Genomic DNA, 22,520 nt, shown 5'->3' with positions numbered 1-22,520 from the left:
TGAAAAATCCCCAAGAAAAATGTTACCAAATTCTGCTTAAAACACAAATACAAGAAGAAATACACAATTATCTCACATAGGATTTTAATATTTTTAAATACAATAGCAAGCCTTGGGGTAAGAGAGAAGGGAGTTTCAATTAAATAAGGTCAGATTTAAGTGATTAGGAGCTCCCAAAGTACCAGTCTCTAATTGTGTCAAAAAATCTCTAAGGGAAAGTACAGAATACAATTGAAAAAAAATACTTTACCTCAAACTTTTTATTCTGAAATTTTTCAAACCCTTATTGAAATTTGGAAGAATATAAATAATGAATATCCATGTTCATAGATTTCATCAATGATTAAGATGTTCCCATAAAAATGTGGTTCTCTCTCCTTCTCTCGTGGTGTGTGTGTTTATACACGTACATATGTCTTTCTTTTTTCTGAGCCATTTGGAAATGAATTACATACCTCTTTATTTCATTGCTTAAATACCTCCGCACACATTTCTTAAGAATAGGAATATTCGCCTATATAACAACAATCCGTTATGATTCCTTAGAAAATTAATATTAATTCAATCATACAATTTATATAGTCTACATTTAAACTCTCCCACTTGTCTTAGAAGTGTCTTTATACTTGTTTTCATTTTGTTCTTGATCCGGTCCAATGAAGATTCACATATTGCATTAGGTTGTTAACTCTTGAAAGGGTTATTTAAACAAACCACAAAGAGTGATCCCGCATCAAGTGACATACGTTAGGAATAAGTGACTATTTCCAAGGCGGATGGGCCAAGTTAATGATGAGGATTTTGTTTTGCTAAAAGGATATGAGGTCTGGGGCCAAAACTGAATTCTAGGGAAACAGAGGAAAGATTACTTTCGTGGACTCATGTTCTCATAAAATGTTAATACACTCATTCAAAAGTAACACTGAAAGTGCAGAATACATCTTGGATAGCAACCTCAAGTTTAAGAAATGCCAAATTATGAGAACACCCAGGATGCCAAATTATTAAATTCAAAATTATTTAACCATACTAGGTATAGAAAAATAATTATGCTAAGTATAGAAAAATAATATAATAAGACACTTCACAGTCAGAACAAGAGTATACAAAGTTACCTCTTCTTTAGCTGCTCATCAGAAATTTGCAGCTCCTCTTTTAAACGTGTATACCTGTCTAATCTCAGCAGCCTAGAGCCATCAAAGAGGCTTAGCTCTCGATCATGGATTAACCTAAAGGAATAAGGGAGAAAATCAGGAAAGAAATTAATCAGTTTTTTCTATTGCAGATATATATATAACAAAATTTGTCATTTTTCCTATTCTAAAATGTACAATTCAGTAGTGGTGATTATACTTACAATGTCGTGCAATAATCACCACTACCTATTTCCAAAATTTTTCATCACCCAACCCAGAAACTCTACTCATTAAACAATAACTCCCCATTCTTCCCTCCCCCCCCCTCAAACAACTAATCTACTTTCAGTCTCTATAAACTTGCCTATTCTAGATATTTCACTTAAATGGAGTCACACAATAGCTGTCCTTTTGTGTCCTGCTTATTTCACTTAGGATAATGTTGTGCTGGTTTGAAAGGAAGTGTGCCCCCTAAGAAAAGCCATGTTTTAATATAAGTCCCATTTCATAAGGTAGATAATCCCTATTCAATACTGTAGATTTGAAACTGTAATGAGATCATCTCCCTAGGTGATGTGATTTAGTCAAGAATGGTTGTTTAACTGGATTAGGGGATGACATGTCTCCACCCATTTGAGTGGGTCTTGATTGGTTTATTGGAGTTCTATAAAAGAGGGAATATTTTGGAGATTCAGAGAGATTCAGAGAGAGCAGAACGATGAAGCCATGAGATGCAGAGAGTCTACGAGCCAGCAACCTTTGGAGACGAAGAAGGAAAACACCTCCCGGGGAGCTTCATGAAATAGGAAGCCAGGAGAGAAAGCTAGCAGATGATACCGTATTCGCCATGTGCCCTTCCAGCTGAGAGAGAAGCCCTGACTGTGTTCACCATGTGCCATCTCACTTGAGAAAGAAACCCTGAACTTCATCGGCCTTCTTGAACCAAGGTATCTTTCCCTGGATGCCTTTGATTGGACATTTCTATAGACTTGTTTTAATTGGGACATTTTCTCGGCCTTAGAACTGTAAACTTGCAACTTATTAAATTCCCCTTGTTAAAAGCCATTCTGTTTCTGGTATATTGCATTCCAGCAGCTAGCAAACTAGAACAAATGTTTTCAAGGTTCATCCATGGTTTAGCATGCATCAGAACTTCATTCCTTTTTAAGGTGAATAATATTCCATTGTATAGCTATACCACATTTTGTTTACCCATTCATCTGTTAATGGATACTTGGGTGATTTCCACATCTTGACTATTGCAAATAATGCTATAAAAATTGCCATACACGTATCTTTTGAGTCCCTGTTCTCAGTTATTTTGGGTATATTTCTACCAGTGAGATTGTCAAGCCATATGGAAATTCTCTGTCTGAGAAACCACCAAACTGTATACAAATTAATCAGTTTGGAACACTGAAGTAATTATAGGTAGAATCAGTTTGTTAGCATTTTAATCATATCTATTACTGCTGGTAATTACGTCTAACACTTTTTTTAGAAGGATCTTTCAAAATTCCACATGGGCCAATGCTGTTATACTTTGTAAATGGTAGTTATGAAAACCAGAAGCGGAGCTAAAAAAAGGAAAGGAAAGGAGAAGGGAAATGAAAGGAAACAGCTAAGTGAGTGGCTCAGGATAATCATGAGGGGCATATTAATGAACAAGATGGATGTCACATACACCCATTGATCTGATGTAACTCTTTAATGGATGGTATGATAAAAATAAAAATAATTCTATCTTTGGAATTATAGGATTTAAAGAGTCAACAATCTTTATAATAAAATAACAACAGTGCTATTTCATATTCCAGCTATGATGGGGACCTGAACAACTGCACCATGAACAACAGCTTTATCTTCCAGTTGTTGCAAAGTTTGAGAAGCACTTTCTAGATTTACACAAACTACTAAGTTACGGTGGACCAACCCAATCTCCATTCCTACAAATACTAGAGAGACACTATACAATGTAAAGGTTAGGAGCATGGGCAGTAGAGTCCATCAGTCCTGGGTTCAACTTCAACGCTGATCCTTCCTAGCTAAATGACTGCAGAGGGGAAAAGCTATTCCCTCTCTCTAAACTTTTATTTAAAAAAAATAACAATAATAAGATCAACTTCATTGGGTTGCAGTGAAAATTAGACAGCTATTATAAAACAGAGATGTAGTACAGTTCTTCCAATCTTGGCTCACATTAGAATTTCCTGGGAAGCATTTAAAATGCCAGCTCTCACCCTCGACAAATTACATCAGAATCTGTGGAGGATGGAATCCAGGCATCAGTTTTTTTCACCTCTCCTTCCCAAGGTGATTCCAAGGTTGAGCACCTGAGAACCACTGACTTAGGACAATACCCAGGAAAGAGTAAGTACTCAATTATTGGTAGCTGCTACTACTATTACTTGATAAACAGGCAAAAGATATCCAGTAAATTGTAGCTAAATGCTATTTTGCTTTGTGCCCGCATCTGTTTGTGAAAGAACAATATTATAACCTTGTGGGACTTTTATGGTAAAGCAAAAAAAGTTTCTGATAATTATTTTAAATGTCTCAAATCTAATCAGGTTATCGCAATGTATTTGGAATCTTAAATTATAGTCAATATCTATATCCCAATGACAAAATCATTGAATAGCTAGGAGTTTGTAAACAATGAAGCTTTGACTGCCAAATTATAGAAATGTAAGTTGCATGAATTGTTGCAAAAATCAAAATATACAAAGTCTTTCAAAATTATTACTGAAAAGATTTCTTTTTTCAGCTCTTACATAGGTAATTTTGCTCTGGCTTTTCCCAATATGAGTATTATTTGAAACTTTACTGTACAATGTTTACTACAATAAAAAAATTTACCATTCTACTTGGATATAGAATTATGAGCTTTTCAGGGTCCAGTAACTCAATTTGAACAAAAAGAGATCAAAAAGAGTTACATGTCTACTACTTAGTTGAGTTTGTTTTTTTAAAAATTTTTAGTTATTTTATTTTATTTTTTGGAGTTGGCATATCTGGTAACATACAAACCTCTGCAATACAGCCAGTGTGCCTGTGTTGACCCGATGAATGCCATCCAAGAGGGCCAGCTTCCCTTCCAGGGCAGCATTCACAAGGGGTGAGGACCGCCAGGCAGTATCTCCATTTGGAAGGGTGTACCTCTGCTGTAGGAGGTCACGTGCTGTCATATCCTAAAGCCAATCCCCACCACCAACCAAAGAAAATGTGCTTATTAATTTTTTGAGACAGAGATGGTAATTTATTTAGCTTTACAGTTACTTCTGTCTGAATATAACATTCCATACAATAATTGCAAAGTCATCTTCAGTCCACCAAAAAGAAAGCTTTTTAGGTCATTTGAGTTTTTTCCTATTACTCTTTCACATAATATTGTAGGAGTTAGCTGTTGTTGTTTTTCTTCATAGTTAGCATTTCCTCCCTCTTTTAAAATGTACACTTGGTATCTATACAGATGATGGCAGTGATTTCCACCAACTGTAACTGATTGCACTCAACGAATTTTATTCCTGCTGGGACCACAATGTGTAGACTCCTTTTTAAGAGGCCTGACAAACTCATTGCAGAAGCAGAGAGATGCTTATCAATAGTGTGCATTTTCTTGTAGTTGATGAGTTCTCCTGAACAGCCAGGGTAAGGACCACCACCATGACTCATTATATTCTAAAGCCTTGATAATGGAGGAAACTGAGTAGGACAGTCATCAGATGAGGTACAGGAATTGACAAACAATAGCATGGCACTTACAAGCAAGGTTTTAAAGGACATACACAATGTTCTAACACTAAAATAGTGTAACAGATTTAAGTAAGCTATTAATAGATATGTAATATAAAAGTCTGTCTCCTATAAAAAATACTGGTGCCATAAAATATGGACAAAATTTTCCCTACATATGTAATGCTGAAGATGATACTTTTTCTTTAACTCAACTTCAGATACATTTATGACAAAAATATCAAAGTTTAAAGTTTTACAGCAAATTTTATCCAAGAATTTAAAAATCCTTGGTAAATTCTTTGATAGCCACTCCAAGTAAGAAGCTGATAGAAAACAAATGAATTTGACTGTGCTCACAATGCTAACAAATCTGTATTGAAACTAAGATAAAAATGTGTCTTAATTATTTCAATATTCTAATTGCCCATGTACTAACTTAGGAAGCAACACTCTTAAAGGTCTCTGACACATCACCAAAATTTGGCTTAACTCTTTTAATACTTTTATTTATTTTTCAACTATGTGTTTTTACTTCTATGCAAACTATCTGAGCAGACTCATGACAGTGACAATAGCTTGTACAAAAGTCATGACTATCTTTAATAATTACTGAGACAGTTCATGGTGGGAATGACCCTGAACTCATGACTGTGCTACAGAAGAATAAGTGGCTCACTTGACTGGAAGAATAGGGGAAACAAAACCTACAAAATAAATAAAATGGGTCGTTCTCATAATCAAATTATGAAAAACCATAAAGAATATCTGCATGCATGATTTTTTAAAAGTTAATATCAAGGTATATGTTAAAAAAGAAAAACCTTGGTACTAATTATTTCAGAAAGAATATTTACTAAAGAATGATATCCATATCGTCCTAGAAAATAAAGACAGATGGAAAACGGTCTAGCATAGCAATTCAAAATCAAAGACACATATCAGAAAGAGCTGGGGAACTTATGGAAAATGGTTATGTTGGAGACCCACCATGCTGAGGATTCTGATTCAACAGGTACAGGTTGAGTTGCCACCTGTTTCTTATTAAATTTATGTCTTCAATTCACTACTTTAGAAAAGAGACACTAAGTATGAGTCTTTGTCCTATCTTGTTTATCCAGAATATATAAAGCAATCCTATAACTCAACAACAAAAAAGACAAAAATGCAAATAAAAAAAACAGGCAAGTGACTGGAATAGATATTTCTTCAAAGAAGATAAACAAATGGCCAATAAACACATGAAGAGATGTATCATATTATTAGTCACTAGAAAAATGCAAATTAAAACCACATCTCACCCACAAGGATGACTATCATTTAAAAAAGTGGAAAATAAGTTTTGGAGAGGACAGTGAGAAACTGGACCTCTAGTACACTGTTGGCAGGTATGCTAAATCATATAGCTACTGTGGAAAGCAATATGGTAGTCAAATATAGAATTACCAATTGCTACAGCAATACCAATTCTAGAAACATACCCAAAGAAAGGGAAACCAGGAATACAAACAGATATTTATAAACCAATGTTTATAGCAACATTATTCACAATAGCCCAAAGCTGGAAAAATCCCAAATGTCCATCAACAAATTAATGGATAAACAAGCATACACACAATGGAATATTATTCAGCCAAATGAAAAAATTAAGTTATGTGCATGCTTCAACATAGAAGAATCTAAAAACATGCTCACTGAAACAAGTGAGGCAGATAAGGGCAAAAATTATATGATACCACTTGTAGGAGATGACTAGAACTAGGAAATTTGTTATAGGTTATGGGGGAAGGAGAGAAGAGAGAGTATTTGTTTATACAACTTTTTTTTAAAAAAGAAAGTGTTACTAGATGGATGGATGGATGGATGGGATGGATAGATGGATGGGAGGGAAGAAGGGAGGGAGGGAAGGAAGGAGGGACAGGGGAAGTGGGGAAGGGGAAGGGAAGAGAAGAAAGCGGTGGATATTAATTTTGAAAAATCTTTAAATTATTTTTATGAATCTACCTGGCTTTAGATTGAAAACGGATGCAATCCACATCCACTTCAACCCTGGAGTCTTGCTTGGGTCCAGGTAAAAAGGATAGTTATAAGAGGTTCAAACTCCTAAGGACCTAAGAAGCTAGCAATTGGTCTTATTTTAAAATTTAATCTCAACAGAAAGAATTTATCATTCTCATACCATCAGATACTGAATCACCATTCTGTACAGGATATTAAAAAGCACCAGTTCATTTGGTTACGATTGCAAAGTGATTTGATTTCTTGTAAATCCATAGTGTCTACTACAGAGATGATGAGAAAAATAACCAGTACATAGGGCTCTTTTTCTCAAGCCCAGCATTGAGACTCCCTTTTATTCACTGATGTGAAACTAAATGATTATTTGTTACTATACGACAAGCTATAACAAATCATCAAGCCCAGTGCTGTTAGTGCTCACCACAACTAGAGACCAGAACAGTCTTCCTTTTTTCAATCTTCAGAGGGATGAAAGATGGAAAATATTTGATACTTTTTAGACGACAAGCTCAGTTCAGTTTGATCACCTAAACTCTCTGCATACCCATGGTGATGAAGAGTCTTTGTTCATTTCTAATATATTTTATGCATTAAAATACACTCTTGAGGATAAGGGAATTCCCTTTAATAAAAGCCCTTGGTTTTCATAATTAAGACCTAGATTGGGAGATATTAAAAAAACTTCAGCTTTTTCTTAAAGAGATAGTTGACCCTACTTTCCACAATATTGGTTAGAAGTGACTTTCATTACGTGAGAGTGCAAGGACACCAAAGTACACCTAAAATGTCACAGGACTGGACTTAAACCTCATCAACAGAACTTTTTCAGCACAATTTGAATGGGTCACTGATATTACTTAATTTCAAGCAATAAACTAATATTAAAAATATAACAACAGCATTTTCGTGTGTCTCTGCCTTTTAGTATCATGAAAGCATTCTCTTCAAATCTTTATTCTAATATATAAGTATGAATTTAAAATATATATATAGTTTCCTTATTCTTCCCACCTATATACACCCCTATTAGCAGCAGAAAAGTAAAACTATGTGTGTGTCTGTGTATGTGTATTTGCTTATTCCACATGGGCATTTCAAAAGCACAGAGATAAAAAATCCTGAAAGATGAACATCCCCATTTTTGCATACGTTTTCCTCATCTGAAACCCTTGAACTTAACAGACTGAAAATAGCAATGGTATCAAGAGCCTGAACCATTTCCTCTTTCTGTGTTTCCTTAAAAAAAAAAAAAACAACCTTAAAATAACAGGACATGAAATCTAGTTCCTTTAGGGCAACCATTGTCTGACCTTCAACACCTCATTCACTTTTACTCAGATCCCTAGAAAACAACCAAATATCTCTTAGGATTCTATGTCATTCAGAATTTTCTCTTGATTTGTAATAGAGAAACTACTGAAAATAAAAATGTCTTATTAAAATGAGAAAATATGCAACTGTGTGAAATGTATAGGAAAATACAGATTTGACTCCTAAAGCAATCAGATGCTTTTAGTACCTCTGAGTGGTATAAGTTAATTTTTTTTAGATACCACAGATAAATCCCAATTTAAGATATTAGCTCAATAAAATAACCCCATAAAGTAATTGTGTGCAGAGCAGCTAGAACAAGATTAGAATTTCTGTTTTAGAAAGACAACTGAAAATACTATAATAAAATTTTAATATATAAAGAAATTGAGCTACCTTCCCTACTAAATATGAATATTGATAAGAGAGTAAAATTTTACATTGTAATGCATATATTATTTTTCTGGTAAAGGATTAAAAAAATCATAGCAAAAGTAGGATATCAAAGTATATAGAGAACATGACCTCAACCGGCTTAAAAACGCACCTTTTTACCACATTTGTGAACCCAGATGAGTTTCAAAAGTATTTAAGTTGGCTTGCAAAAATATGTGATTTAATATATTAGAAAATTCAAAGTAAATGGAAAATAAAACCGAACAAGAGGAAACCAAGAAAAGTAAATTTGACATACAAAATGCACACTAAAAGGATAAAAAATTTTAATCTAATCTTTCTAATAGCCAATATAAAAAGGTGACATAAAAGGTTATGTAAGTCATAATAACCAAAAAATTGATATCAAGTCAGAAGCAGCATCACCATTCATGACAATGAGATTAAGAAAACTTCTTTCAGCAGATCAGGTCGTCATATAAAGAACAGTACATTAAGGAGGTAAAAAAAGAGCTAACAATAATTAGAGCAGTTAAGATTTATGGAGGTTTACTAGGTGTCGAGTATTTTTACATAAGTGAACTTGTGCAATTGTTATAACCCTCAAAGACAGGTACTACCATTGCCTTCATTTTACAGGAGAGGAAAACAAAGGAGGTCAGATTTGAGCTAAGCCATTAAAAATAATTTAATTTTGCAAAATTCATTAAAAAAACATATTGAGTGCCTATTACATGAGACACACTGTTGCAGATTCTGAGGATTCAGCAGTGAAACAGATAAACAAGATCTTACAATCCAGTGGAAAGAGAACAAAGACAAAGGAAAGGGGATGGAGGAGGAAAAGGAGGACAGGAGGAAAGGAGGAAGAGACACATATAAGAGAAAAAAGGTCACCTATGTAGAAAATATCAGATAATGTATTAAGAAAATGACTTGGTGGATCAAGGATGCTTTCTCGGAGGATATTTAAGCCGAGATTCAAATGAGAAGAGGCCATGTGAAGATCATGAAAGAGTTTTCCAGGTCAAGGGAACAGACTGTGCAAAAGTTCTAAAGCAGAAAGAAGCTAGACAGATTTAAAGGACTGAAATTGCTCAAGTACATACACACATACACACACACACACACACACACACACACACACATACATAATTTCAGTGAGACTGAAACATTATCAGCAGAGGGCACAGCAGTGAGGGAGAAGGTTGGAAAGGTAGGCATGAGTTGGATCACATAGAGCTGTCATTCTCAACTCTGGATGCCTGTTAGAATCTCTGGATAGCTTTTTAAAAAATATTGCTCAGACCAATTAATTCAGATTCCCTGGTCATGAGGCTTAGAGACTGGAAGTTTTTCCAAGTTTTTTGGGTGATTCTAATTTGCAACCAAGTTTGAAAAGTATTGTTGGAGAGCTTAGAAGCCAGGGTAAGAAGTTTTTATTTTATTCTAAATGTGACAGGAAACCACTGACAGATTCTAAGCAGGGAAATGACAGAATCTAATTTAAATTCTTAAAAGGTTACTCCAACTACTCATTGGAGAACAGATTATGGAATACAACATATTCTAAATAAAATCTACAACTGATCAACCAATAGAAGTAGTCAAGATTGTTCTTAAAAATTGCAAAGTATTTCTTTGCTTTGTATAAAAGTTATATTATACAATTAAAAAGTTAAAAAAAAAAATCGCAAAGTAAAATTCCACATGCCGAATGTAGTTTCTACCAAACTTCCAACAATGGGTCCACAGATGGTGAATTAGAGCTTTTGCCCATGGCTATATTGGTTCCTGCACAAGGCAAATGAAGGAAGACTAATAGTTGGGTTGGGGCAGCAACGGAGAGAAGGGTAAGAGGTGTGCCATGACTTTGATATTTGATGATTTTTTTGACTGGCTTAATGTGTTCCTCTTGGCACATTTCATCCTAAAACTAAAGCTGTTTTCTCTGAATGGCTCCCCCATGAGAGACACTATGCAGCAGGAAGAAAAACATCTATTCACTAGGTAGGAGATAGGAAAGAGTTGATGGATTCAGTGAGAATCCAAAGGAAAATGTGGAGTCTCCTGCATAAAGCAGCACAGGAAAATATGTACTAAGATTAAGAAACGGGCTGTCTTTCTCTAAGCCAATTCTGCAGGTGAACTCACTATCCGCCCCACACCCAAACTCCATTATATGGAGGCTGACTCCCAGGGATGTGAATTTCCCTGGCAATGTGGCACAAAACTCCCAGGACGAGCTGGGACCTGACATCATAGGACTGAGAAAACCTTCTTGACCAAAAGAGGGAAGAGAGAAATGAGACAAAATTTCAGTGGTTGAGAGATTTCAAACAGAGTTGAGAGGTTATCCTGGAAGTTCTTCTTATGCATTATACAGATATCCCTTTTTAGTTTATGGTACACTGATATGGCTGGAGGCAAGTACCTGTAACTGTTGAGTTATTTTCCAGTAGCCCTGATTCTTGAAAATGAATGTGTAACTATATAGCTTTTACAATGTGACCACGTGATTATGAAAAACTTGTGCCTGATGCTCCTTTTATCCAGGGCATGGACAGATGAGTAAAAAAATAATGATAAAAAATCAATAAATAATAGAGGGAAGTAAAGGGTAAAGTTTGGGTAGATTGAAATACTAGTGGTCAATGAGAGAGAGGGGTAAGGGGCACGGCATGTATGAGTTTTTTTCTTTTTTCTTTTTATTTCTTTTTCTAGGGTGATGTAAATGTTCTAAAAATGATCATGTGATGAATACACAACTATGTGATGATATTGTAAGCCACTGATTGTATACTATATATGGACTGTGTGTGAAGATTTCTCAATAAAAATATTTATATATTTTAAAAAAGGATTAAAAAGAAAGAAAGAGGCTGGTCAGGGTAGTAGGCCAACCATCCCACCCTGCCCACCTTCCCACCTCTGTCGGGGCATAATGGGCACCAGAACCTCTCCTGCACAAAGGCTCCCTAAATCTGGGAGAGCTGAAAAGAACCACAGGAAACAAGCAGGAAGCATCACAGTACATGGGTTGGCCAATATCCCTCTTCATATTATTAACCTGCTAGTAGTAGTCAAGAGAGTAAAACCAGAATTTTATCAGTGAGCTTGCTTCTACCACCTCAACTCTCAAGCTACTTCAACTCTAAGCTCGCAGTGGCAAGCTGAGCTCTCTTATTGATCACCTTTCTCTGCTCTGACCTGTCTGGCTTTATCTCTATGGTTCCCCAAAACGGTTTCACTTCAAACAGCTCAGAAAGCCCTGTTGTTACTATGAGACTGGCATACAAATCAGAAATAAAGTTCTACAAATTGAAAGTGGGTTGCCTCCAGACTAACTGATTCTTTTTTGCTTTATTAGGAAAGAATAGAAAAAGTATTTGGGAATCATAAAAGGTATTTAATGAAATAACTGATAAGTAGTATTTACTTTTATTCCCAAGAATAAGATATATTCCAGAATATATAATACTTACAAAAATTTCTGAATTTCAAAATCAAATCAAAGCTACAACCTTCATTATTATTTTTTCCATCCTCACAAGTATGGATCCTTATAGTTGGAAAATTTCATCACTAAACTCACTAACCTTTGGCAACCTTCTCAGTCTTGCATAACTAAAATGTTGAGCACCCTTACTGTCCCCTAAGGTCACTAATCAATATCACCATAAAGTACAATTAAAACGAAAGTGCTGACTAACGAAGGTGATCAAGCATAAAAGTTGCTACCAACAGTACCAGAACTGCATCACGCAGTGTCCTCACGTTTGCAGTGATTCTACAGAGAATCTCCAAATTTGAAATTACTTCCCTCTTTGAGTTAATGGATCCCGTGGTTTTAGATCACCAGGGGTGGTAAAAGAAATACCTTTCAGGCTGGAGTTCCTTATTTGGTAGGATTTTTTGGTTACTTTACTTTTGCTTCCCTCCCTGGCTAATGGAATTGGTTTTATTGTAATGTTTATTTTTATACACATGCCTAAAGGCCTTCTTGTTTGCTTTTATAAATCTAATAAATACATCATGAAACAATCTTGTTAAGATAACAGAAAAGAAGTCATCCAATACTAAAAAGTACTGTTTCAATTAAAAAAAGAATCCAGTACATATTTTTAAAGTATATTCAGTATAAAATATTTGAATATCAAATTGGGATATTTTGTTTAAAAGCAAAGGTAAAATCTGTTTTTTTTTTTTGAAGGGCATATATTTTTTTAGCTTGTAAACTTTATTTTTAGAGGGCTTTCAAACTGACAGGAAAACTGCACAGAAAGCAGAGAACTCCCACATATTCCCCACACATTCCCAATATACATAATTATTCTAACATTTTGCATTAGTGTGGTATATTTGTTACAAATGGTGAACCAATATTGATACTTAATTAGTAACTGAAGTTCATGGTTTACATTAAGGTTTACTCTTTGTGCTATACAGTTCTATGTGTTTTCTTAATTAGAAGTTGCAGATTTTCAGAAACATCACATAGAAAGAACAGAGTCCCCATAGTACACCTGCTCACACACAGTTTTCCCTATTATTAACCTTTTGGATTAGTGTGATAAATTTGATGAAACAATATTATTATAGTTATGGTATTAATTATAGTCCATGGTTTGCATTAGGGTTCACCGTTTGTGTCACACAATTCTACCTTGTTGTGTTTCTCATTTTCATACTGGTAACATACACACAACCTAAAATTTCCCATTTTAAGCACCCTCAGATGTACAATTCAGTGGTATTAATTACAATCCCAATACTCTGCTACCATCGCCACCATCCACTGCCAAAACTTGTTGTCTTTTGAATAGCGAATTTATGTAACACAGGATGATATCCTCAAAATGAATCTTTTTAATGTGTGCTGTACAGATAAACTTTAGGGTTCGCTTTGAATTCTTAGAATATGCAAGTTTAAAAGATTAGTGAGTTAAACCCAGCAAATATTCTGTCCTTTTAAGATGTCACTTTGTGCTATGTCATATCACATCAACACCTCCAAGTAATTCTAGTTGCAAACTGAAAATGAAATACTACAAAGTACCATCAAGATCAACTTTTGAGATTATTGCTCTATCAAGATGAAAGCTTAAGATATGTTTTACAAAGTTCCAATTATTAAAAATAACACACGCTTGAGATGAATTTCCATCAGATGGAAACAATCACTAATTTGCAGAAAATCTCACATTCCTCTATTCCATTATGTTGTTTTAAAAAGCTAGCATGTACAAAAAAAAAGTTAACATGTACAAAAACAAACACCAGAAAATAAAGTGCAACGTGACAAGAACACTAGCATTCTAAAGTGAATCAAGCTAAGGTGGAGGAAGGCACTCCAGATGGTACTCTTATCTCATAGCAAGCCTCATGGAACCTCATGCTGCCTATTGTTTATCAAGACAAAATACGACCCAGCAGGCGAGGAAATGGTTTAAAAACTGGTAAGCTAGGATCTGTTGCACAAGCTTCTGTTAATTTAAAGTATAAATGTATAAAGTATAAAGCTTTTTCATTTGTACTTTTGAAAGTCAAAAAATTCTACTTTACTGGCCTATTTTACAGTAACTAGTGGGTTAACTTTTGGTGTATAACTGATCAGTTCACAGAAGTTGCGAAAAGATATTAATAATCACAAATCTTTATTTTTGAAAAAATATAAGATAATCGGAGACAATTACAATTGTAGAACTGAAATGAATCTGTCACAATATAGGATATCTTGACATGACAAATTCTTTTGCCTTTCCATATTAAAGAATGCTATAAATGGAGAAGCTCTCAACTTATTTTGATGAAAAGGCCAATAATATCTGAATAATTACAGCTATCTACCTAATACAGATTAGGAAAAAAATTCATTCTACTTATATTTTAAGAGTTTCCAAATTTCTAGGACAGTGCATATTCATTCAACCTCCTATTCTGCCAAGTACTATGCTACGGTGTATCTAGCCCACTGGTTCTCAATTTTCTTAGAGCCAACACCCTTATTTTATAAGCTATATTCAACAAGGCTTTCCTTACAACCTTGAAAAAATTTACACATAATATAATGTACCTTCACACGTAGTTTTTTTCTATATCAAGATAATGCCTAAACTTAAATGTGGAGGAAATAACTTAGCCAACAATTTTTCTTTTAACACTTTCCCTGTTCATCAGGATCCATCCTCCTTAAAACTCTACAATGACTATAAATAACAAAATTTTCTTCTTTTTTTGCAGTTTATTCACCTTTTCATAATCAGCCTTGTAATCAAGTCTTAAGGTGAAGTAAATCTGGAATCTCCCAGTAATGAGACAGGCTAAGAAATTCACACATCAAAAGCCCCTGGATTGGCATGGGGGGATGGGGGGGGGTGCGAGGGTAGTTCAGTGGTAGAATTCTCACCTGCCATGAGGGAGACCTGGGTTCGATTCCAAACCCACACACTTCCCAAACAAACAAACAAAGAAACCAACAAAAACAAACAAAAATAAATAGATAAAATGAAAAAAGATAATGCCCGACTTGTTTTGTTTACAGCTCGTCTATCACCAACTCCCATAATTGGAACTGTTAATACCTTTTACTTACAAATTCAGTCCTGCCTCAATTTCTTTATAAAAATAGCTTTATTGAGGTAAAATTAGCATGCAATAAACCGCACATATTTAAAGTATTCAATTTGATACATTTGATATTACACACACACGACTGTCAACACACTCTGAACAATGAACATATCCATCACCCACAAAGGTTTTCTTCTTCCTCCTACCCTTGCCCATTCCCTGCCCCATTGCTGGGCAACCACTGCTTTGCTTTCTCTCACCACAGATTAGTTTACATTTCTAGAACCTCATAAAAACGAAATCACACAGTATAGGATTTTTTTGTCTGGCTTCTTTCACTCAGCATAATTATTTTGAGAATCATTCATGCTGTTACATGTATCAATAGCTTACTTTATATCACTGAGTAGTCTCCTATTGTATGGATACACCACAGTTTGTTCCTGTTCTCATGGATATTTGGGTAGTTCCCTGTATATGACTACTATGAATAATGCTTCTATGAACATTTGTGTGTAAATCTTTTTATGGACATATACTTTCATTTCTCTAGGGTAAACACCTGGGGCAGGAATGGATGAGTAATGTTAGGTGTATGTTCAGCTTTTTAAGAAACCGCCCACTTATTTTCTAAAAAAGTTGTGCACAGTCAAAATATTTCAATAAAGTTCTAAACAAAACAAAGTACAACCTTCCCTTGATTTACCTAGAATTTGTTTTCCTAAAAACTTCAGTTACATTAAAACCATGGGGAAAAATTTTATGAATATACATATATAAAATGGAATTAAGTTAGAGGCCCAGGTACTTATAAACAAGTTTTTCTTTATTCTTATATTTTTTTATTGTAAAAATTAACACATATACAAAAAAGCAATGAATTTCAAAGCAAACCACAATTGGTTAGAGAACAGATTTCAGAGTTTGGTATAGGTTATAGTTCCATAATTTTAGGTTTTTCCTTCTTGCTGCTCCAAAACACTGAAGACTAAAAATATCAATATAATGATTCAGCAGTCATACTCATTTGTTAAAGCCTATCTTCTCCATTATAACTCTACCTCTCCTTTGATCTTTCTCCCAATCTGCAGGGGTATTTGGGCTATGCCCATTCTAACTTTTTCATGTTGGAAAGGACTGTCAATAATTTGAAATAGGGGGGTGGAACTAACTGATATTTTGGTGAGGCTGGCCCCTCTGGGTTCCAGGTCGTTATCTGGCCTAGGAACCCATCTGGTAGTTGTAGGTTTCTGGAAAGGGATCATTGTGCATGGAACCTTTGTAGAATTTCAGATAAAGCCCTAGGTGTTCTTTAGGGTTGGGAAGAATGGTTTTGATTAGGGTTTGGAAAGCCATAGTAAATAACAATATCCAGTTGAAGCTTGCATAAGAGTAGCCTCTCAACTCTATTTAACTCTCTTGGCCACTGATACCTTATTTTTATTAACACACTTTTTCAACTGCATGAATATCCAGTGAGCATTCAAAACTCACTCAGCTATAAAAAATTTCAATACTTTAGCTTCAACCTCAGCACTCCTGACATTTTGGATTCGATAATTCTTTGTTTTTAGAAGTGAGATGGAGAGCTGTCCTGTGCATTAGAGGATGTTTAGCAGCATCCATGGCCTCTAACTACTTAATGTATCCCCTTGCCCCAAGACATAACAACTAAAAATGTCTCAGACATTACAAAAATCACCACAGTTGAAAACCACTGTCTTAGTCCTAAAGCCAGCATCTCGCTTAATGGGGAAACACAACAAGGCAGCAGTTAGTCCCTATGAAACTTATAGGGACTATGAAACTTATTCCTGCAAAGGATAGACTAAGCCTATTAAAATGAGGCTTAAGTCACCCCCAAAGAACCTCTTTTGTTGCTCAGATGTGGCCTCTCTCTCTAAGCAAACTCGGCCGGGGAACTTGCTGCCCTCCCTCCTGCGTGGGACATGACTTGCAGGGGTATAAACCTTCCTGGAAATGAAAGAAAGCCTGGGATAAGCCAGGACTCAGCATTAAGAGATTGAGAAAGCCTTCTTGACCAAAAGCGGGAGTAGAGAAATGAGATAAAATAAAATTTCGGTGGCTGAGTGATTTCAAACAAAGTCAAGAGGTTATCCTGGAGGTTATTCTTATGCATTATATATAGCTATCCCTTTGTAGTTTATGGGGTACTGGAGTGGCTATAGGGAAGTACCTGAAAATGTTGAGCTGTGTTATAGTAGCCTAGATTCTTGAAAACGACTATATAAACATGTAACATTTATAATGTGATTTGTGATTGTGAAAACCTTGTGTATGATGTTTCTTATATCCAGGGTATGGACAGACGAGTAAAAATTATAGGTAAGAAAATAAATAACGGGGAGACAAAGGGTAAAATAAATTAAGTAGATGGAAACACTAGTGGTCGATGAGAGGGAGAGGTTAGATGTATGGTATGTATGAGTTTTTTCTTTTTTCTTTTTATTATTTTCAGGAGTGATGCAAATGTTCTAAAAAACTATCATGGTGATAAATACACAACTCTGTGATGATATTATGAGCCATTGATTGTACACCATGTATAGAATATACGTGTGAAGATTTCTCAATTAAAAAAAAACTAATAATGGTAAATTTCTACCAATTTAAAAAAAAAGAACAAGGCAAGGAAGCCCATCATAGACACTACTGTTTAACACTGTACTGAAAGTATTAGTCAGTGCAATTAGGCAAGAGAAATCAATGAGGCATTTGAGTTGGAAAAGATGATACACATCTAATAATACGAAAATGCACATGCACAAGGCTATTCCTTGCAACTGAGTTTGTAATTATAAAATACTGGAACAATGCTAAAGGCCTCATACAGGAGATTAGGTGAATAAACTTTGCTACATACAGTGATATAACATGCACTATTAAAAAGGAATGAAAAAGATCTCTATGAACTCATATACAGTAAGTTCCAGGAAAGCGAAAAATGCAAAGTGCAAAAGAAGATAAATAGTATGCTAACTTTTATTTAAAAAAGATAGTTAAATAAGAAAACATATGTGGACCTGCTTATTTTTCCAAAATGAAACTATAAAGTATAAACTAGAAATGATGAAGGAGTGGGTGGGAATAGATTGGGAGAGTGTGGGATCAGGCAGAGTGACACTTCTCTGAGCATACGTTTTCAGTATATTTTGACATTTAAAATTACATTGACATTTTCAATTAAAAAAGAAAAATATTAAATCAAAAGAAATTGAGTAAAAGGAACTAAAATGGAATAAAAACAGAAACAAATGAACCTAACTGCATTTCAAATGACAAGATTAATCACACTTAAGGGAAGTACTAGAACCAACCCATATAACTTTTTTTAAAACATTTTTTATTGTATAGTATAACATATATACAAAACAAAGAAATAAAAAAAGCAATAGTTTTCAAAGCACTCTTCAAAGAGTGGTTACAGGATAGATGCCAGAGTTTGTCATGGACTACCATATGATCCTCTCATATTTTTCCTTCTAGCTGCTCCAGAATATAGGAGACTAACAGGCTTAAATACTTTTTTATCATCACAAGCAACTCTTTTTTCCCTCCTTTTTTTGTGAACAAAAACGCTATAAATTTCCAAGCATAGAACCACAATTAGTTGTAGAACATATTTCAAATTTTGACATGGGTTACAATTTCACAATTTTAGGGTTTTACTTCTAGCTGCTCTAAATCCTGGAGACTAAAAGAGATATCAACTTAATGATTCAGCATTCATATTCATTTGTTAAGTCCTATCTTCTATGTATAATTCCACCGTCACCTTTCATCTTTGGTTGGTGGGCTATGGCAATTCTAAATTTTAGATATTGGAAGGGTCTGTCACTAATACGGGGTAGGGAGATGGAACTATCTGATATTCTTCTGGAGAGGCTGGGCTAGGTTTCAGGACTTATTTGGACGAGGGACCCATCTGGAGGTTGTAGGTTTCTGGCAAGTAACTTCAATGCCTGGAACTCTAGAGAAATCTTACAAATTGCTCTAGGTGTTCTTTAGGATTGGCTGGCATGGTCCTGGTTTGGGGTTAGCAGGTTATTATAGGTAGCAAGGTCTATGTGAAGAGTGCATAAGAGCAACCTCCAGAGAAGCCTCTTGACATTACTTGAACTCTCTCTGTCACTGATACTTTATTAATTACACTTCTTCCTCCCCACCCCCCCCACCGCCTTTGGTCAGGATGGAATTGTTGATCCCACAGTGCCAGGTTTGGATTCATCCCTGGGAGTCCTCTTTCACGTTGCCAAGGAGATTTTCACCCCTGGATGTCATGTTCCACGTAGGGGGGAGGGCAATGATTTTGCTTGCAGAGTCGGGCTTAGAGAGACTGGGGCCACATCTGATCAACAACAGAGGTCCTCCAGAAGTAACTCTTAGGCATGCCTATAGGTAGTCTAAGCCTCTAAGCTTCACAAGAGTAAGCCTCACTCATGATCGAGGGCATGACCTATTGATTTGGGGATTTCCTGATGATTAGGTTTAATAGTTCTGTAGTCTTTCTCCCCTCTCTCAGGGGACTTTACCAATACTTTTTGATTATCTAGTTAATACACTCTAGGATGTTTCCAGGCATTACAAGAATCTATACAGGATTAAAGGACCGTTTTCTCATTCTGTGCTGTATTTCAGTTGTTCAAATGAACTATACAGATATGTTGAATTAACCCATATAACTTTTGAATATCAAACTAATTACATACTGTTAGACTAAACAAAAAAAAAGAACTGCGAAAATATTGAACTCTAATTAACAGGTTTTTCACAGCGGTATATGTGAACAAAGTCTGAAACTATTTTCTGTATAATGCAGAAGTGAGAAAATGAGTAAACGAGCAAATTATTAAGTACAATGGGGGCTGATTAGAGAAGAGAACTACAAATACAGAAAGGGGAAGACCAAGATGAACACTGCACTACTGAACTGAAATTAAGTTATCAATACAAAAACATATTTTTGAGATCTAGAGACCAAAACAGATACATGTGTATGTATACACATATATATACACCCCAACACACAGATGTACAAACAATTTTCTTTTTCCAGCTCACATATTGAGAGGTTAATATATGAACACATCTGGTACCAAGATCTTGATTTCTAAGTACCATTTCCACTGAAAGGAATCAGGATGCCTTGGAGAAAGGACTGATTCTAGGACCGGGGCAAGGAAAGTACAAGATGAACCAAAACATCTTGTGCCAGAAAGCATGAAAATACTCAAATAATGAGGGGGTCATGTCAAAAGTACCACAGGAAACAGAAAGAAGCTCTCATTGGTCAAGTCCAGGATAAATGAAGCATCAAAATAAATAATAATATTAACAGATAAAAACACACAGAATAAGAAAAGAATCCATGAGTTCACATATACATATGTACAGACAAATGGAGGGATATTAATCTGTATATTAATATACATATTATATTATAATAATATATTATATATTATTATACAGAGAAAGGAAAACTCATCCTTACAATAGAATGCCAACTAATAAGTGTAGAAGAAATGAGAGGATTAGGAAAATCACTACCTGTAACCATCATAGTAAATGATTCAGGCAAAAAACATTAATGGATTCTGAAACTGAGTGAAACTTGATGACTAAACTATTTACAGACTTCTAAAATTCCACCACAAATTAGTTTTTAATTACAAAGGGAAAATAGGAGCCTTTCAGTGGATAAACCTGATGGACGCAACTCTAACCAAAGGATCAAAGATAATCATACCAATAGTGGGACAAACCAACATTGAGTGCCTCATGATGTGAGGCTTTGAAAAGAACACAGATCAATTCTGTGATATTTCTGCCAAAAATATGTAACACAAATATATTCATGAGGACATATAGGAAACAAACCCAATATTAAAGAATCCTACAAATAACTGGTCTGTATTCTTAAAAAAAATCAACATCATGAAAGACAAGGAAAGGCTGAGAAACTGCACTAAATTTTAAAAGACTTCTAGTCTAACTAAAGGTAATGCATGATCCTATATTGGATGACAGATTGAAAGGAAAAAAGTAAGCTATATAAATACACTATTGAAACAATAGGTGAAGTCTGAATAGAAGACTAGAGTATTATATCATTAAATGTTCTGATTTTAAAAATTGTTTTATGGTATAATAAAATAATGCACTTAATTCATAGAAAACACATCCAAAGTATTAAGGGTAAAGTTGTATGATGTCTTCAAATGTTTTAGAAAAAATATACACACACACACACACACGCACAAATCTTTAGGGCATTTCATAGCTGATTATTCACAATCTATTTGTAAAGTGTGCACTGCCATGTGAAAAGGAAAAAAAAAGATTGCCTTTAATTTAAAATTTCTTTTACAAAATGAGAACACAGAATTTACATGCTTTATTTTACAACTAGACAGCTACTACATGCCCATGAAGAGACTACAAAGTTGCATATTGTCTCTACCCTAAGGGAGCTTACAAATGATAGGAGACACAAATAAATTGCTGTTTCATCAATTCCATGATACATATGTTTTACATTTTAATACCTCTGTATTAGGGAAAGTTCACAATTGAGAGAATCTTACAGCAGCTGCTGGTCAACTAGTTATCATTGCCTGCACATGTGTAAACTTGGGTTTTCTTTTTGACTAGCATAAAAGAACAACTGAAGTCCATGTATCAATAAACAAATTAAGGACCTTTTGGGAAAAAAATATGAGTTCTACCTGTTGCCTTAAAACATACTGTTGACGCATGTTAAAATCAAGAAAGGACCAGTATCAATCAAGCAGGATGACTATTAGCAGCTTGGAAGACTATTCAGAAAACAACAGAAGGGCTCTCTGACCTTAACACAGAAAACTACAAATATTGGAGAGGATATGGAGAAAATGGAACACTTATTCACCATTGGTGGGAATGTATTGGTACTGCCATTGTGGATGTCAATTTGATTCCTCAGAAAACTAAATATTGAGTTACCCTACAAGCCAGCAATTCCACTACTCAGTATATATTCAGAAGATCTGAAAGCAATGACAAAGTTTATTTTTCAGAAACTTAAAGCTTCCAGGTTATTCTTATACCAAATAGGCCCTGAAACACAGAGGCACCAGTTGTCCAAGAACAACAACATCTCTCAGGAAAGGTGTCCTGGGGATCCCTGGGGACTGTACTCCCCATGTTCCCAAGAGATTGGACTAGGGAAGAAGGAAAGGCAAGCTCTGATGCGTGTTGTGATGCCACACAGTCACACTGGCATTAGTGAGGTTCCTCTATTTATTTGCAAGAGAAAAATGCCAACAGTCCATAAAGGCTAAAAGATTGGGA

The 22,520-nt window shown here is 35.0% G+C and overlaps 1 protein-coding gene across 2 annotated transcripts in view; it reads right to left on the bottom strand.

Moving 5' to 3' along the window:
- The window catches only part of VWA8 (von Willebrand factor A domain containing 8), a 631,595-nt gene that overhangs the window by 394,970 nt on the left and 214,105 nt on the right, over nt 1–22,520 (bottom strand). For both annotated transcript variants that reach the window (XM_077158362.1, XM_077158361.1), the window contains exons 13-14: nt 4,167–4,327; nt 1,116–1,229 (exon numbers count right to left, since the gene is read on the bottom strand). In XM_077158362.1, the coding sequence (XP_077014477.1) occupies nt 1,116–1,229; nt 4,167–4,327 (275 nt within the window). The remainder of the gene's footprint in view (nt 1–1,115; nt 1,230–4,166; nt 4,328–22,520) is intronic.

This window comes from Tamandua tetradactyla, chromosome 4 (genome assembly GCF_023851605.1).
Source record: "Tamandua tetradactyla isolate mTamTet1 chromosome 4, mTamTet1.pri, whole genome shotgun sequence".
NCBI lineage: Eukaryota > Metazoa > Chordata > Mammalia > Pilosa > Myrmecophagidae > Tamandua > Tamandua tetradactyla.
This window is presented reverse-complemented; position numbering and strand designations above follow the sequence as displayed.